General features: G+C 41.8%; 1 protein-coding gene and 1 long non-coding RNA gene across 8 annotated transcripts in view; one reads left to right on the plus strand and one right to left on the minus strand.

Moving 5' to 3' along the window:
- Window positions 1-19: 19 nt before the first annotated feature.
- Window positions 20-12,815, plus strand: LOC115568365 (uncharacterized). Of its 2 annotated transcripts, none has more exons than XR_003981377.1 (3): window positions 20-145; window positions 548-609; window positions 12,162-12,815. It is a non-coding gene; the product is annotated as an uncharacterized LOC115568365 (long non-coding RNA). The 2 variants fall into 2 exon arrangements; XR_003981376.1 differs by lacking the exon at window positions 12,162-12,815 and adding an exon at window positions 11,473-11,603.
- Window positions 2,677-19,364, minus strand: part of frmpd3 (FERM and PDZ domain containing 3) — a 94,749-nt gene continuing 78,061 nt past the window's right edge. For 5 of the 6 annotated variants that reach the window (XM_030395578.1, XM_030395580.1, XM_030395579.1 and 2 more), the window contains 10 exons: window positions 14,682-14,789; window positions 12,153-12,284; window positions 11,428-11,547; window positions 11,018-11,154; window positions 10,341-10,467; window positions 9,828-9,917; window positions 9,418-9,597; window positions 9,011-9,146; window positions 7,442-8,320; window positions 2,677-6,791 (listed from right to left, as the gene is read on the minus strand). In XM_030395578.1, coding sequence (XP_030251438.1) covers window positions 3,979-6,791; window positions 7,442-8,320; window positions 9,011-9,146; window positions 9,418-9,597; window positions 9,828-9,917; window positions 10,341-10,467; window positions 11,018-11,154; window positions 11,428-11,547; window positions 12,153-12,284; window positions 14,682-14,789 — 4,722 coding nt within the window. In that variant the 3' untranslated portion in view covers window positions 2,677-3,978. The remainder of the gene's footprint in view (window positions 6,792-7,441; window positions 8,321-9,010; window positions 9,147-9,417; window positions 9,598-9,827; window positions 9,918-10,340; window positions 10,468-11,017; window positions 11,155-11,427; window positions 11,548-12,152; window positions 12,285-14,681; window positions 14,790-19,364) is intronic. The other variant, XM_030395584.1, reaches the window with a different exon arrangement.

Below are 19,364 nucleotides of genomic sequence, written 5' to 3' on the forward strand. Positions count from 1 at the left end.
GCCGCGATTACGTCATTCCGGCCAGGGGGAGCCAAGAGCAGCTCTTCTCGAGAGCAGGGGCACGTCAAGCAAGCTAGGTGGTATATCAGTGTATACTCGTCATTACTGAGCTTTTACTCAAAACAATGAGAATTAAAAACCCAAAGTGAGTTAATGCATCGTTTAACAGATACACCGAGCTCTTGTCCTGGGGTTTTACATTGTCATTTCCTCAACTGAACAAGATATTTTATGAATTGGTACATGATAACATGGATAAAGGCTTTAACATAACGTTTATAAACAGCTAATGCTAACGCAAAGTGTACACTACAAGGTGGTATTAGCCCCGCCTGCTCTTAAACAGAGGATTATGGAAATGTGGGCTTCTGGGATATTCATCACCTTTTATGGCTAATGAAGGCACTGCAGTGCATATGGTCTTGACACTGTCCATTTTAACTTAATGTGAGATTAATGTTGTTCAATATATGATATTAAGCCTGTCCATACTCCACGTCCATACATAATCCAGAGGTAACACATTTCCCTTGTGTTGTCTTTAAAGCTAAATCTTTCCTTTGGGCAGAGGTCCCCGAATGCACCACCAAAATGCAGTCAGTAAAATAGGTAAGTGTATACCTTTTTCACAGCAGATAGTCTGACAGTTTGTTATAGTAGGGAAAACACAGGTGTCAATAACATTAACGAAGGCTCCCTCTGACACTGAAACAACTTAATTGAATTCAGCCATGATTAATCGAATTGTTTACACCTGTGCTTTTCCTTTCCTTTGTGTCATGTGAAAGTGTATTTTGTGAACACAGCCAGTTAATATCTATGACAGTGGCCCGTGTTAAAGTAGGAGTGTTACAAATCTCTAACAACCACAGACGTATGTATTTTTACACGACCATCTTTCTTCTTTCCAGCATAACCTTATCATAGTGTTTTTGGCAAAGAGGCTACCCTGGCTGGTGGTTAGCTTAGATTTGATCTGCTCTTCAGATACTTAGCTACGAAACAAAAAAATTAAAATCTTAAGTCGATCTATCTCAAATGGCAACAACACAAAGACATTTTAATGTCAATGGTTGGTGTTGTGTCTAGTCAGTGAGGCCTACACTGTTGAGTCAACAGAAGCAAATTAATTAAGCAAACACAGAAGTAAGCAGCAAGAGAGACGTTTCCAGATAATTCCATATGACGTTGTTTGTTTAAAGGCATACTAATGGACACCCTGTCCCTACGGCAAGTTTACTGCATGCAATGTCATTTCCAAATTCTCTGAAAGAGTTTATATAATATACTTTATTGCTCTTAAAACATGAGTTAACTTTGTACACAGACAGAAGACCACAGTGACGACAAGATCATTGACAGTAAATAAAGACAGGAATGAACAGGTGCACATAAAGAAACAATGGATTAAGCCATGGCGGGCTCATCGTGTGAATGAAACACAGACATATCCACACAGTTTAACAAAGCAACTGAACAATGACAACCACAAAAAATGTTCATCATAATGTTAAAATGTTCAAGTGCTGATGAGAGAACATTGATATTTTTGGTTTATAAAAATAAACATGTCCCATGCTTTATACTCGTCATATACTCATAAAATATATGTTTTGCTATTAGTCTCTATGTTACACTACTATAAATAATTACCTTACAGACATGTTTTATCTTTTCCCTTTTTACAAAATAGTGAAGCGTTTGGATAAATGTTACAAGTAATGTTTTAAAAGTGTTTCTTATTCTCTCAAATTTTTGATCTTACTATTTACATTTACAGTGTAGAATAATACATTTCCATACTGTATATAATTTGCAAAACATTAACATATTGCCACCATGGCCTTTCATTTTGCCTGGTTTTCCACTTGAGAATTGGAAAATGTTCTGTACAAACAGTATCATCACCTTCAATGATCAAAGTTTCTGCCCCTGAAATTCTAGTACGTTAGGCAAAACATGCAGTACAGTGAGAGAGAAAACACTGCATATGGTTATGGAAAATGCCACATCAACAGCTAAGAACAGACCGTTAAAAGAGAGTGCTTGTAAACACTATAAATATGTCCTGAAATCAAGAATAGGTGCAATAACACTGATACTCTTGCCTTTCCGTAGAAACTTCCAGTGAAACTTCCAGTGTAAAGTTGGCTATATTGCTAAATTGATGAACAGTCACATTGTCCCACAAAGCCATAATTATAACTAAAAATAAAAGCTCAAAATATAAATTAAGTTAAAAAAAGCTCAAATTTACAGCATTACTAAGACATATATAGTACTTGTTTCATCCCCCATTGATTAATTATGTAAGTAAAATGTGAAACATTTGCCAGTTTGTACACTGTATGGCTTTCAGTATCCTAAAATTAGTTTATTACCACTAAATAATTAAATATCTTGAGTCAGGTTGGATGTTAACATCATATACAATATTTCACAAACCTTTGAGTAACATTGGAGTACCATGTTGTATTCCAAAAAATGGACCAATACAAGTTACGCAAGAAAAAGCACTAAAACATATATTTTCTTTAAGTGTGGCAGCCCAGTCATTTTAAATGTAGTTTAACAGCACTTTCTTTTAACAGTATGTCCGGTATACATGTTAGGCCAGCACAACTACTAAGCCTCCGTGATTAATTTCCAAGAATAACAAGAGGATGAGACACAAAGGAGATTTCAGACAGGAAACAGATGTGTTAGTTTTATTAAAATACATAGAAAACTACTTTGTGTGTTTCTTATATATTTGCTAGATTGCACAATGTATAACAGCACATAGAAAGCAAATTTGTTTATACTGTATCTGAAAACCTGAATTAAAAACAAAGGATCCTTTGAAACGGGTAAGCTTTAGCTTTGAGGAGATGAATCATGTAAAATTGGTGGTGTGGACTCAAGTGAGCGTTTCAGCAGCAGAGTGAATAAAAAACACTTAATCAAACATTAAAAGATACATTTCAACTTCAGAGCTAATTTCAGAGGTTGTGCAAAATTCTAGTTATAAGCTTACTCACTTGCAAGTGGATGGCTGTATTTAAAACTATTATTCACGACAGGTGAGATGCAAGTGAGCCATGGATCAGTGATGGTGTAAAATACACTCTGTGCGTTATTAAGTACAGTGTGGGTATTCCTTCTCTACAGCTGAGTGAGGTAAAGACACTCAGTTCTGTGTAGTGGTTAAGACGATGACTTGAGTCTCTGCTACATTGTCTGCCCTGAGCAGGCATTTTTCATACCTGCTCTATTATAGTGAGAGAACGGGCCTCCGTCAATCAGTATGGTTTAAAATGTCGTCTTTCAGCGGTTCTCGTTTTCCAACACTGTCACTTAAATTTTCACTCTTGTTTCAGTACCCCAGACACAGTCAACATAGCCAAGAGAGATCTCCATTTTGCTTTACAATAGTTAGAAAATTCAACAAACACACAAATCACCATCTAACCAACCAACGCTTTGGACTACGCAATTAACAAAGTCGCTACTTGACGAGATCTCTGAAATATTTTTGTCCAGAGCATACATTTATTTCTGATGATGTATTATAATCTTTATAGTTCTCTTAACTCAATACATTTCAAATATATTCTTCACTTTTTATTCACAAAACTTTATATTATTTGCTAAGTAGACACAACTCAAATGTACATTACATATAAAATATTATACTATAATAATTTATGTATATTGTGAATATTGATATGAGGTGATTAGCCCTGTATCACCCAGTCTGTTATAGGGTTCTTATTCCATTGTGCATTAGTTTGGTGTATCTTTATATTTCAAAACAAGATCCACGAGGCTACCTCAGGGCCTGTAAACAATGGATGGAACAGCTGCATTGCAATTTTTACTGAAGATGATTCATTGCATGACTTGTAAAAAATGTAAACAATAAACAAATAATGAATTTGGATAGAGTAGTCACCCACATTCTGGACTGTTTTGATTACATCCCTGCCAGATTTATTTTTACTGGGCAGGCAGAGTTTTAATGGGTCGAGTGAGCGAGCTCATGTTATTGGTGTTGGAGGAAACTTGAGGGCTCACTGTCTTTGTTGGCAAGCTGCTTGAGTGTCCCATTGATTCTTCTGCTGCCCGCAGAAGCAAAGTGTAGTTGATTGCTACTTCCTCAACTTTTCTCAACAGCTGCAGCCTTTGGGATTCCGATCGAACCCCTCTGACCAATTTGATGAAAGTCTGAGTTAGTTCACACAACACTTGAAAGCTGGCGGTGACAACAGCAAGCATACGTGTTGGACTTTTTTCAACACTTGCCACACGCCGACAAGATGCTCTGAATTCTTTAAAGCGTACTGCCAGCTCCTGTTTGTATTCTGAAATCTGTGACGGTTGAAGACGAGCCTCACCCTCAGCTTGCGGGCTGTTAGCGCACTGACGCAGGATAGCTAGCAACTCATTAGCATCCAACTGAGCATTTAGGAAACCATCAGGCAAGCTGAAACTTTTGCCCTGTAGGGCTTGTACCCTTGCCAGGCTCCCCTCCAGTGTACTACAGGCTCTCAGGTCAATCTCCTGTGTCTGTGGTTCCTCTTCTTCCTCCTCCTCTTCCTCCCCACTGCAGTCCTCTGCATTAAGAACCTGGAGTGTTTTGCTTACTACAGGAAAGGTACGTGAATCAAGCTCCATGCCTGGAAGAACCTGAAGGGGTATAGAGTATGACAGCTCATCCTTTTCACTGCTTTCATCTGCAGCCTCACACTTCCTGTAGCAGAAACAGAATGAGCAGCATTTATCTTTGTCATCACTGTCTTCACTGGGAAGGGTCAGCAGCACCTCCCCAGTCCCATCTTTACTTTCTCGCAGTAGCTCTTCTCCCTGAATGAAAAACACACCCTTTTTCCCCTTTCCCTCTGCCTGGTGAGAATGAGTATGGATTGGCTCAATTGGGATAGGGAGCCTCAGCCCAGTGGCTCGCACTCTCTCCATCTCCTTCTCCAGACTCTTGGCCTTGGGCTTTACTTCAGCATAGACAGGTGTGCTAGTGCTGTTATCCAGCTCTCCAATGCTATAGCGCCTCTGGAGCTTCTTATATTGTGGACCTCCCATGCAATCCGTTTGAGAAGTACAGGTGGGCAAGCAGGAACCATGCTCTCCCCTTGGCTCTCTTGACTCAAGACTGGTAGAGCGTATTCGTGTGGTCTTGATCTCTAAGGTCTGAGGTCTTCTTGTAGCACCTTGAGTGTGAGGGGCTTTGGAGACTGCAGGGGGGGTCTTCGAGATAGGTCTCTCTCTGCCTCTGTGTTGGGTCTCTGTTGTGGTGCCAACTGGTGTGTCAGGGAGACGCATGCCTCTGCACATTCGCTTACAGTCACAGCTGCGTCGCTGCTCCCTAGAAATACCTGGTGCCTTTAGGACAGGGCTGGTGCGAAGCTGGCAGGCACATGGAGTGCCAGAGGGCACAGGTGAGGATCCTTGGGGCAAAAATTCTCCCTGGGATGACTTGGGTTTCAGCAGCTCCTCTAAGAACTCTAGCTCATACTGACGGACTTTCTGCAACTGAGCTCTTCGTTCATCTGTTTCTCTTCTCATTCTTGCTGGAAACGTAGCTGAAAGAAGGTTTCTAAAGCTCAAGAAAGGGGCAGTGCGCTGGGACTTCCCTTTACCAATCCCTTGTTTCTTTGAGTCTCTGGCTGGGAGAGTGGAGACCTTATCTACTGAGAGGCTAGGTGTTGTTGGATCATCTAAAATAGGTAAGGATTTCATTGGGCCTTTCTGTGACTCAAGATGCGTTTTTCCCTGGACACCCTCAGCCTTGCTTTCAGTTGCTTCTTTTCTTTCTGCTTTTACAGGCAAACGAGGGGAGTACTTGGTCTGTATTTGAGGACTGGGCTTTGCCAAACTAGGATCTGCTCCTACTCTCACTGCATTTTCTTTGCTGTTAGCCAGTTGGAGGCCTTTGGCTCGAAGACGCTCATCATCGGTGGGGGAGGAGGATTGAAACACCACTACCTTCTGAACCTGTGGGTCTTTAAGTCTTAGTTGAGTCCCAGGCTCCTGTTGTACTGGGCATGTACAGAAAAGGTCATCAAGTTGTAGAAGTTCTGAAGAGCTTGAAGGCTTCATGGTCTCACTAGAGGCAGTCTTGGCATCTTGGCACATATTAGTGGGAGAAATCTTGGCGGAGGCAGTTCTGTCCACAGGCAGGAGGATAGGTAAGGCTTTGTTGCTAGGGTCTTTGTTAAGAGGTGCTGTTGTCTTTCCCTTTACGCCGTCAGAGAGATTTTGGCTCAATGTCTCCCCAGAAGGGTTTGATAACTTCTGATCTTTACTGACTTGGGCTGTCTGTGAAGCATCAGATACTTTAAGTTCTTCGGGTGTTTTAGAAGGGGTATCAGAGGTGTTTGCTTTGGTGGACTCAGAGTTTGCTTTTATTTCTGCTTTCTGTTCAGTCTGAATAGTGTCTTGATTGCCCCCCTGCTCTGTCACAACACTGAGCACGGCAGAGTCTTGACTGGGACTGACTTTAAAGGGAACAGTCTTGCTGAGGATTACTTGCTTGGGTGGACAGCCAGCACGAATCTGGCCCACAGAGAAGGCCCCAGTTCCAATGGTCTTTGCTGTGCAACCAGGGATAGCCAGCGGAAAGTCACGGCGGCAGAGGATACGCTCCTTGTTGATATGGTGAGCCAGCAGGTAGGCCTGGTTCTGGTTCTGCTTCATAGCCGACACCATCTCAGATACATCTGCCAATTCAGAGGAGTTGGTCTCATGGCCTGAGTCCAATGATGACTCAGGTGTAATGGCAGCTAAGACAATCAGCCCTGAAGAGGAGAACACAGCACACTGTTATGATAATCAAGTAACGACAAATATTAACAAGATAGAAATAGGAACACTTTATATTTTGTCTTACTGCGGCTATCAAACCAGACATTTGCAACTGAGTGGATTCATCCTGATCACAAAACGAATGAAATAATTTTGTAATAACTAATTTGTCGCCAAAATCTGTTCTTCACGATCAGATTTACAACACTTTGCCAGACTGCAAATTATGCACCAGTGGACAAACCTCATCCACAAATGATTTTAAGAAACACTGCAATGTCTAATAATAAGCTATTATTGTTGTTAGTTTATGCAAAACCACAGTCCATAATGTTATCAGCCTCATTTTAATTTTAGCCTCAGCATCATAGGTAGCCTGTATTTTTTAACCTTTTTTGTTAATAATACGTAGTTTTTGCAGCGATTATATGTGCGTGCATTTCTACCATCAAATAAAGAAATAACAGGATTTTCTTGGAATTTCACAAGGAGATTGTAGTAAGACTCCTAATATTAAAAAACATGATACACTGCAAATGTACTGTGTAATATTGATTGATAGAAACATAATATTTTATCGGATCAGTGTTATTGTTAATTCTGTGTGTGAGATGTGGGCTATGGCATGACTGAGGCTGTTGACCTGCAGTCTGTGTTGGCTGTTGAGGGTGATGGGGGTAGTCCTCAGAGGCTGCCAAAGCCTCTAGTGCCTGTAAGGTGGACACCAGAGCATCATCAAGCTCCTGGGCATGATCTCGGACTGTTCTCGTGGAAACATTATCGATCAGTGTCACAGGCACATCTTCCTTGGCTTGGGCAAGCTTCCCAGAGGCCACCCCTGTGCTGGCACTGGTTCGAGCCTTCCTCCCTCTCTTTGTGTCATCCTCATCTGAACTGTTATCCCTGAAGCCAGGTGGGGGGGCAGCAATAGCAGGTGGTGGTGGTTGCAGTTTCTCTCCTCCACCATCTGTCTCGTCCTCCTCCTCATTCCCTGGTGGTGGTAGGGCTATGAGGTCAACAGCACCTCCATCTCGGGAGGCACAAGCACTAGAGCAGTGTTTCCCCGAGCTCCCACTACTGTTCACTGCTGTCAGACCCTCTGCCCTGTGCCTGGCTTTGCAGGAGTCACAGAAGTATCGTGAGTTTTTCTGAGATTGATTCATTGTTTGGGCTCGGATTCTGAATCCTGCATTCTCCACTTCTGGGCAATCTAAAACCCCAGCTATTTCCTCCGTACTCTGCTGGGTGGGATCTGACTTGGTGCGGGGCCGCCCGGGGGGCTCCTGGGAGATAAAGTTCTCATTGATGTCGAGTTCAGTTTCGGCACGTGTTTGGAGTTCTTGGAATTGTTGCTCTCGAAGGTGGACATGACACAGGCCTAGATGCTGAGACTCTGCTGGAACAAGAGCCCTTGCAGACCCTGAGTCTCTGTGTGAGCTTTCCCTCTCGTCCCCTCGTCGCCCTCCACTTGGCAAGCTGGTTGCCCCAGAACGTGGATGAGCATGGTGGGAACTTCTGTAATCTGGGGATAGAATTGTCAGAGCAGTGGAGAGTTTGAGGTGTTAAGAACTAGTGGGGATAGAGAAGATCCTGATGGGAAAGCAGAGACGACAGCTGGTGGTCACATGGAGATTATTTGTAATTTCAGAGATGGATGTTGTAAGTTGAGGTTTGTTTGAGGTAGGAGGGTTAGACTCTGGTGGAATGTGATGGTATGATGGTCCTTTCTTTTAAGTGGGCTACAAGTTGAGAAAGCAGATGGCAGAGGATCTGTTCGTTTGAACAGTAAATGTTTATGATTACAGCAAAAAGTATATTTCACTGTAAAATTCCAGACTGTTATATTAAGGAGAATGGAGTATCTTATTCCAATGAGTCAAGTTTGTGATGAGAGGAAGGACAGCAGAGGGCGCCATGGGATGGTAGTTCCAGGATAACCTGGTTTCTACGGGTAATGGTTTCAGCCAATGAAGAAGCAAATCAATGTCCATGTACACGGAACATATAATGATTTCCAGATATTGCCTGACATGCAGTTTGTATGATGTTGACAGAGAGACACAATCACTTACATACTATAACTTTCAAAGTGTGATATGAATGTTTCATCTTAAGCTTTTAAGTAAACAATGTTATTTTATATTTGATGTACTGTATATTGCCTAATGTGTTCAAAATTAACCTCTACAAGTAAAGAAGACCTCTAACATACCTGCCTTGGTCAGCTGAGACTGACCAGGGGTCCGGAAGTAGATGGTCCGTTTAGGGTCTACAAACAGCTTGTAGTAGCCAGAGATGAGGCATGCAAAGTTACTGGCATCAGGCCACTCCATGAGTAGGACCAGGGGCTGCAGAGGGTGGGAGGGAGGGGAATTAGGAGACTATTTAGGGGGCAGGCAATGAGCATTGCCTGCTCATTTTGTAATGAGCTGATAAAATATAATGTATGAAACATTTGAAAGGTTTTGTAATCATACTTTTATCATTTATAAAGTTGAAATGGAAACTGCAGTTCTAGAGAGATAGCAAGCAAAATGCATAGTTTCCCTGCTGCAAAATGGAGTGTCTCATCATCAGATGTGACTGTACTGTGTATCTGTAGAGACTGTGTTGTAATACCTTTGCCTCGTGGATTGACACCTCCACACGAGCCACTCCTTGGCTTTCTCTGTAGAGCTGGATCTTGGCAACCCTACTGAACTCGGCCAGAACGGTGGTGAGATTATTTTTCAGGTCAATCACATGACTAATGCCATGTCGAGGACCCACCAGTAGTGTCGTAGCTGATTGTTTCTCATCCTGCAGGAGAACAAAGGAGGTTTACAATTATTTCTCTTTACTTACTTCACTGGACCACCACATTATACCTCTGAAAAACCACAGTTTAGTCAATATCTGTAAAATGTTAAATCGCGTATTAAAAAGTGTAAGCATGCTGTGTGGGTACATGCACAACTTCAAAGACAGGAAAGGAAATGGAAAAGGAATAATGTAGAATAGATATTCCTTTACTCAAAAAAATTGATTACCAGTCCAACAGTGTGGAACAGTATTCCGCCAAAAGGTGGGAGGTCGTTGAGTACACGCATGTACTGCAGCTTTCCTTGGAGAGGAGGGACCTGTAGGCAGAATCATAAACAAGAAAGGCTCATCTTTAATAGTGCTATCCTCCTCAAGCACTTCCTATGTCCTCTAGGGGGCACTGTTGAGCCACAGATATTGATCGTAGAGTCTTATGCAACAGTTACATCTATAGAGATGGAGGGCTTGTCCTAAGATAAAGGACTAGTTATCAAGCAGACTTAACCAACAAATACACTGAATTAAAATCTCTTTTTATAAAGCAGCAAAATCTGATTTTAATGTCAATAGTAATCAAAGGTACTGCACTTTGGAAAGGGCTCTCTATGCATTTACAGTGCATAGCAGTGTGTTGTAATAGCAATATAGCCAAATGCAGTAAAATCAAACATAATGAACTGCTAATATTTCAGCCATGGAAATGGCGACGATTAACAATTGAATGTTTTATGGGGAGAAACCTTGTTGCCTGATGGTGGTGGATGCTGGTAGGTCTTCAGCAGCTGAGACAGGCTCTTGCACACATTCTTCTCCTTGACTGTTGGGAGCAGAGTGAGGGGAAGGAAAGGCTCTAGTCCCCACTCTTTTCTGTGACCGAGAACAAAAGGAAAGATGGCAGAAATATACACACAAGGGGAAAAAAACAACAGTGGAGTACTTAATCAGAGTCCAGGATATGTGTCCCAACTGAGAGGACAAAGCTTTTTTTTTTTAGTCCCAACGGAAGACAAGGTGAGCCTACATCCTTTATGACTCCTGGCTTGACACGGCCACCCTATTACAAGCACAGTAGGTCTGTTCTGCTTCTGTGGTCATGATGGCAGAAACTCATTACTTGTTAGGTTGAGATTTTGAAGAACAAATGAGCAAATTGAGGGAGAGATGTAATTTCACAAAGCAATGGATTTCCCTGTCTCACAACGACCCAGGGAAAATGATCCTTGAGTAATTTGAGTTTTTAATACAGTTGGGATTAATTATTAATCATTTAGACATTATTGAATGAACAAACTTCACCGTGGGACTCACTGGTATGGTACATGGAATTGTTAATGAAGTAAAAATGCAATACATAATTTTTTTTTGTCTGTAATTTCTCATTAATTCATTTGAAAGCTAATTCAGTTTGTGCACTTACTCAACATGCTTCAGAGAGATCTTCTGATTCGGACGCGCGGAGGACACAGTGATGTAGATATGAAGAGCAGCCAGTCGTAACGTGATGTCAGATTTCCAGTCCATGCCAAAGCGCTCCTTAATGACGTCATTCCGACTCTGTTAGGACGTGATAAATGCAATCAGTCTGATAGAGCATACAACAAGGTCACTGTGTTTATAACAAACTCTGATTCATGCAACCTTTATAACTCTAATATCAGTCAGAGGAGACAAAGATATACATAATCTAATAGAAACAGTAAATAAAATTATATACCTAAAGGAACGTTTAATCATTGGCCCTCCTCTTGACACCCCCTGTTCTTTGAAGAGGTAGCTCTCCAACAGTGTCATGAGATTGAATGACATCCTTGTAATCCAGCACTTTACCTGAATATAGAGGTACTCAAATGCGGCAGGGTCCCTTCTCAACAGGTCCGCAGGGTCCTTGGGGAAGAAGCAGATGCGGAACAGACACTTCATCCCTTGGAAATACGTTCTATGGACCACCTGAAGGGAACACGACAGTATCAACTGTAGCCACCTACATCTTCGGCATAAATCACAAGTATCACATTTTCTGTATGTGAACATGGCAGTTACATGTGAACATTGCAACACTGTGTATGTTCACAATTTATTGGAAAGTGGGTACAGACTTAGTTTCATCCAACTGATGAAATGCAAGAAATATAGCGCCGCAAACTGACAACCAACATCCCAAAATATAAATATGAATTATGACAGCGCTGAAAATGATGAAACTACAAAGACTGTGATTTGCATCCAAAATCTAAGTGTCAGCAATCGGACTCATCTGACTTCTTGTGGAAATTATTTTGATTTAAACTTTTATGAGTATTGATTGCATGCCCATAAAATGAGAGTTCCCGGCTTGCTGTCCAGTTTTCCTGACAGTATGGCTGCCAGTTTATCTCAGACAGAACTGAGCCATGCACACCACACAGATTCCCCATCCCTGGAACATTTGACATAACCAAACTCAACTGAAACTAAACAGTGCTTTGTCATATTTAATATTCATAAAAGTGTTCATGAGTTGAAACAGTTTTTCACACATTTCTTAAACTCATTCATCCTCCCGTGTTTCTTACATGTGTCAGTGGTTGGTTGTCCTGCAGCAGATGCAACCTCTGATTCTGGTCCAGACCACCTGCCTCCAGCACCAATGCAAAGTGCTCAATGTAGCGCAGTGAGAGGCGGTCCTGCAGGGAGGAGATCACATCCTGGAAGAAGAGCGATGGAAACAGATTACAGAGAATTACATTTCCACAATAAGAATACCTTCTATCTCAACAATGTATGATGTATGGGGGCTATTTTCCCCCTGAATTCACTCTGTGTTTGTAGAGGGTAGTTTGTCAAATTGATATCCTTTAGATTTGTTTACGACCTTTTTATTTTACATTTGTCATTTTGCTCAATGGAGGGCCTACAATGACATTATTTATTCTGCGCAGTGAGGTCATCCTATTTAAGAAAATAACGTTTGCATATCGGAGTGTGCAGTGCAAACTTCTGCTCCTGTGCAGATCAGTATCTATGATTGATGTAGAGCTTTTCTCATACCCTGTTTCGATGGTGTCGAGAGAACACTGTCTGGAGGGAAATTTGTAGTTTTTACCCTCAGCTATGCCTGAGGATAAGGCTTAAGTATTCCTTTGCCCCCTTATTTATATATTAAAGGCATGAAAGATTAAAAGGGATTCTATTGTAGTGTTAAGGTTTTGTAAGTTGCAGTATAGAGGCTCATTAGAGCTGTGAAGTATGAACACACAATTATTTGCTGTCTGTAAACAATCGAATCGACACTCGTTGATGTAACCTTAGCTGCAGCTGTCCCGGAAAAACATGGGTAAGCAGTTCTAACAGCATTGACCTGTGCGGTTTGCATTAAATGACTCCTGGGGAAACAATCAACTAAAGAACCCACAGGAAGCTATAGACTGCAGCCTAAAATACTGCAGCAAGGCTTCTTTAGTTGACAGTCTAATGGGCACACAAGTGGGCATCTTTGTGTGTCACAGAATTAATCTGTGGTATTGTTTTATTGATCCAGGCCTTCTTATTATGCTGAAATTCTATTTAATTAGGCAGACGGGGCGAGCTTCCTCCTACTCTCCTTTAAAGTGCTGCTGTGTTCCTCCTTCTTTCTCCCTCCCTCTCCCTCCACAAGCAGCGGAGAGATTTGTGAAATCTAATAGAGTTCGTTTAATGAGTCTGCTCGGAGATGTCAGACTCATCTTAGAGGCTGACATGGAGACAGAAATGACCTCTGTCTGACTGAATTCATTTGTTGCTTTATGGCTTTAATCACATTACTCAGATTTTAAAACTTCAAAACCTGATAGGGTGAAGACAGAAAAAGAAAGCAGTTCTTTTTCTATTTATTTTCTTAAAACACTTACTCACTAGACTTGATTTGAGCAATTTAAGGTTTAAGTAATATATTTATCTGTGACACACCTTGATGTTGTGGAGGAAATCGGATGAAATAGTGTGCCTGGTTTGTATAGAGCCTACCCCATGAAGCGCCAAAATTAGTTTATACAATTGAAAATCCATAGAAATTCAATATCTCATAGAGAGGCACCACAAATTAACAATAGCATGCTCATGTTTTGTGTATTTTTAACAATAGGCTTAATGTTTAACCTATAGTAATTAATTTTTGGTTGTTAGAAGCGCATGAAGCCGCATACAAAAATGAATAATAGCTTGAATTAACATCCTGCACAGATCAATGCTCTCTTAAATTTTGAGTCCTCTTCCCGGTCACCTAATGAACATTAATTCAAATATTTAGTATCTTATCAGCTCTGTTTTGGTCATTTCCAACTCCTGAGAAACATTTTTAGCTCTTTAGCTGCTCAATGCTCAACTTTGTTCACTAGCTAGTCAAGTTAACTTTTTCTGTCTACCAGTTGGTGCTGTGCTGGTACTGTCAGTGATTTTTCTGTCTGAAAAACAGTGTGAGAGTGAATAAAAACAGTAAAATCAATGGTGCAATATGTAAGAATTGGCAAGCAGGTGTAGTTATACTCAAAACAAAGCCATAAGTTTATCACCAAAGTAACAGCTAGGTAGCTAGTTAGCTTGGTTTGCCGTGCAGCTAGTGGTCTGGACTGGGAGCTCGGAGCAGAGAAGCGTTGGTGTTTACACCGTCAGCACAGGAGCTTCGTACCTGAAAAGGCCCGGACTAGCTGGTTAGCATGCAACATTCCATAGACAAAAACTGTAAATTCTTCACATTCTGTTGATAATTTTAGTACATTTTTAACTAAAATTCTTACATATTGCACCTTTAAAATGCTCAGTAGAAATGAGAGGATCTGCAGAGTTGGGTGTATGGTCATTTGATCCATTGCTAAAGTTTTTAAGATCTTCTTTAAAGATGCAATATGTAGGAAGTTTGATTGAGCTCCAAATCTGAACTGCTAGGCACATGTCTTAACTGAGCTAGCTACAGCTACAGTAAGCCACATTTAGCTGTTACGCTAATGATATGCTGCAATCTTTTAGTTTGGAGTATGAATTCAAGAGGTGGCAAAATCTTACATATTGTTATATAATGTTGAAATTAATTTACTTTTCCCATGAGCACAGCTGTAGTGAATACGTACCCTTACAGTGGTACGGCTATCAAACGTAAAGGACTTAATCTGTCCATTCTCCAAGAACACCTTCAACACATTTGGTATGAGTAGCAAGGAGTCGTCCTTGAGCATTGTCTGAAAGAGATTCAGGGAGAAAACAGTTTAGTGAAAAAAAATCAATGGTATGTGAGGATGTGCCAAAGAAGGTATCAAGAATCATTTGTACACCACAAACATAACCAGCTGTAATGGTTTGTTTTATGCTTTATTATTGAGACAAAAAAAGAAAAGTATTGATAAGGGTGTTAAGAAACAAAAGATGCCTTACATGACCAATGGAGAGATACTTTAACTGAGCTGAGAAGGAGTAAAGCTCAGCCAAAGGATGCCCACACCATGCATTGTATCAGGATCAAAGAGGGTTTTTTTTTTCATTTTGTCCAGTCTTTCCATTCAAGTATGTATATCATGCAAAGAAAATTGGGTGGTGGGATTGAAAGAATTCAGCGAGTATTGTGAGTGGAGGCATGTAGAGGAGAGGTCTGATCCAAGGTTACTGCTTTTACTGAAAGCGCTTGTTAGAAGAAAAGCTATGATATGCTAGGAAGTGATGTGTTGGGCAGCCTCCCCTCTCTGTTGCTGTCTCCATTTTTTTATCTGACTGAAGCCTTTTGGCAAAAATGACTCAGTTCTCATTATGTCGTTTCAAAGAACCACAGTTGTGATCAGAGGGATAGAAGATATCTAATGTAATGAGATAGATCCAGGGGTTTTAATGCGACATGTGGGGAGGATGCACAGGGTATAACAGCCTTGCAGTCCAAATTAAATTCTCCGTAATTTTTGGCCAAAACTAAATCAAGCATCATCTGTTTCCTGTGTTTCTTCCTTTTTAAATCTAATGATGAGATTTGTGCAAGAACAGTATGCAGACATCACCCATGACAGTAAAAGGATGTGGATTTATTGCAACAATATATCTCAGAAAATGCAATAGTTGAAACAGAGAGCTGTGTCCACAGCAGATGCCCGGCAGTCTGTTTTTTGGAGAAGTTGAGTATTCAGAAGGCTCAACAAGCTGTTCCTGTGTGCAGATTGGATGTGACTAAAGTCTGACTTATGAGTGAACAGATATTTCTCCATACTGCACCATTTTAAAGTGAGGGTGAACTGGTGCTGAGACGCCACAAACGGGTTTGTAACTTCCCATACAAGCCACTACCTTTTATTCTTGTAAGTGAGGCGAAGCTGTAGCTGATTTGTTAAGGGGCGTTCAGACCGAACGCGATAGACGCGAATTGAGCGGCAACTCTACATTGAAAATCAATGTAAATGGAGCAATGACACGCGATTCAGGCGGCGGTGGCGGCGCAAATGGAGCGTCCGGAGCGTCTGAAGCGGCGCGTCTGAAGCGTCTGAAGCGACGCGAATAAAGTTGAAAATATCAAACTTTTCAGGCGGCATTGCGCCACGACATCCAATCAGCGACGGCGACGTCAAGCTGATGACGTCACTCACGTACAGTTGTTTACACTCAGACCAACATGGAGGAGAAGCTAATTGTAGCTGTGTGTGGGCACCGACCCCAGCTAACAGGTCCTCGAACTGGGCTCCGGTCAGCCTGAGGTACCGCTGGACCCGGTCGTCATCCAGACGGAGCTCCTGGAGGAGACAGTGAAATTCCCCCAGCTCCGTGCGTCTCCGGAGGACTTCATAAACCCAGACACGACGGCGGGTGGTTTTCCGGCGTTTCTGGGACTTGTACAACAGGTACAGTGCAGCAACGGTAGTGATGTCAGCCATGATCGACGTGGAAAGAGAGCGGGTTGAGAAATACCGGTTCAAAAATGAGCGGGCAAGCGCGTCTTCTTTTTTTCCCCCGAGCGTCAAGCGCGACAAGACGACGCGCTTACCCGATCATGGCTGACATCACCACCGTTGCTGCACTGTACCTGTTGTCTGGGTTCATGCAGAGATGCACGGAGCTGGGGGAATTTCACTGTCTCCTCCAGGAGCTCCGTCTGGATGATGACTGGTTCCAGCGGTACCTCAGGCTGACTGGAGCCCAGTTCGAGGACCTGTTAGCTCGGGTCGGTGCCAGGATCTCCCACCTGGACACCAACTACAGGCGCTCCATCTTAGCTGCGGAGCGCCTGTCCATCTGTCTGAGGTGAGTTGCGGTGTCGTAGAGCACTGGGTGCCCACACACAGCTACAATTAGCTTGTCCTCCATGTTGGTCTGAGTGTAAACAACTGTACGTGAGGGAAGTGACGTCATCGGCTTGAACTCGTCGCTGATTGGATGTCGCGGCGCGATGCCGCCTGAAAAGTTCGATATTTTCAGCTTTATTCACGCCGCTTCAGACGCGCCGCTTCAGACGCCCCAGACGCTTCAGGTGCTTCATTCACGCCACACTATACGCTCCATTCGCGCCGCTGCCTGAATTGCGGATCATCGCACCATTTACATTGATTTTCAATGTAGAGTTGCCGCTCAATTCGTGTCTATCGCGTTCAGTCTGAACGCCCCTTTTTAGAGGCAAATCACAGCTCGACGACATGGCCTCATCTTTTTCTCTTGATAAACATCAGGCTAGGTGGTGAACACTGATAAGCCTTTTTTCGATGATCAATAGCAGCCTGTAGCTCCTGATCAATGGAGACAGATTTAGAAATCTCTTGGCCCTGGTTGTGGGGGATGGTGACCGACACATCCGATTATTTCCAATCATATCATCTTCCTCCTATGTCTGCACTGACAGTGCCTTGAGTTCTGTTTCATGAGCTCCAATAAGTTGGATTCACAATTCAGAGAGAGAAACGTGGAGGAAGATTTGATCAATCAGTGAGGAGACATTAATGGACCTGAGGGCCTTTTGCTGGTTTGTGGGATATATCTCACTTTAATTGAAGTCTTGATTTAGGTCTAATTAAGGAAATCTCTGGGTTCACATCATGTTGACAGTTGATACTGTCAGGCTAGACGGAAAGTTCAAATCAGCTGTAATGGGAAAGGAGAGCTTGAGCTGTCTGCGTAACACTCTGAGTTGGCTTCATCCAAAGGTTATCAGACCTGGTAATCCATGTCATGAGCAATCCTGTTCTCTACCCTCTTCCATTAACTTCCATTAACTTCCAAGTTAAGGTAAATAGAAAAAAATAATGATGAAATACCCATTTCTCCATCTTCTGATTCTTTATTGATTGCCCATTGCTTGTCATCTTCGTGCTCTATCTGTATTTACAGTGTAACCTCCTTCTCCTCCCACAAATCCTTGATTGACTGCCGTGCATTAGGGACCATACAAAGGTAATTATTACGGTTTTTGAGAAAAGCTTGATTTCTTTTTTTTTTCTTTTACAGAAGTAAGGCCTACAGTAATTAATGTTCCCTTTGGACCATCATCTTCACTTGGGAGGAAAAACTGCAATACACTCTACCCAAAATATCTCAAAATAATGCTGAAATACAGCCACTTGGTATTGTTGAATAAAGAGCTTCTAAATTAACAGTTATTATTGTCACCAAATGAGTAGTCTTGCCTAGCCAGACTTTCTCCACTGTGTTGGTAGGGGTTAGTTCTGCCTGCACCCATTATCATTGTGCTAAAATGGAAATAAACACTCTGGCTGGTTTGTATTACTTTAAACCAAAAACAATGTTTTAGGGTGGCAGTAAGCCCAGGATGCAGCAACAATTACCCTGTAAAACAGTGTTAGAGTAAATTGTTTTGCATGCTGGAAGGTGAGCCCTGTCATTAAAGGCTAACTTCAGCAATGTTGCACATTAAAGTGTGTTCACAGGTCTTGGGGAGTACCACTGCGTATGTGGAAAAAGTAGCATATAGCACCAGAAAAAGCTGCACATAGTTCTCCCCCTGCGATGTCACTCAGTGGCTAAATTGTGTTGTGAGTATTGTAGGCGCCAGGTTTTGAAAAGCAGTCCACTGTCCTGCATTGCACTCTGATAACACTGTTGGACTCATTAAGGGCAGTTTGAAAAAACTTGATAAACAGAACCAGATATCGTCTTTTTTATTCCATTCATTCTTTTCCTGTTTCAAAAACGTGATGCCACTGAGTGACATCACTGGAGGAAATTTATCAGATTACATTCATCTTCCTCTGGCTTTAAAAAGGCTTTATGCTTCTTTTTTCACATATTCAATAGTACTCCCAAATCCTGTAAACACATTTAATGTGTACAACTGGTGGATTTACCCTTTAAAATGGCTGACCAGCTGTTAGATTGTTTGGGTTTGTACTTTTAGCGACCAGATTATGGTAGGGGTATCTTCAGCATGTAGGTTGGTAGCTCGGTTGCTGTTGTTACTGTTTCCCTTAACGACCAGGATTTTGAGAAAGCATACACACAGACAGCGGAAGGAAGGGTAATTCAGACTGAAATAGTTTATCAAAACTCACCTTCATAGTGCTGAAGAAAACCACATTTTCTTATAATAATAACTTTTTCTGACCTCCCTCATCCCTTATTTGATTTGTATACAGTCTCACTCATATGCCAGAGCAGGTCTTCATCTGACAATTGTGTAACAGAAGCCACATAAGTGTTATTTGTAGCTTGTAGATGTTTAATATTCAAGTCAGAAATGTATAAACTTGATAGCTCCGCCATGAGAAGTAAGATTGGACCCGAACACCCAGAAATATTCCAACATTTCTGCGTGATATTGTGGCTGTTTTTCAAAA

This window comes from Sparus aurata, chromosome 18 (genome assembly GCF_900880675.1).
Source record: "Sparus aurata chromosome 18, fSpaAur1.1, whole genome shotgun sequence".
NCBI lineage: Eukaryota > Metazoa > Chordata > Actinopteri > Spariformes > Sparidae > Sparus > Sparus aurata.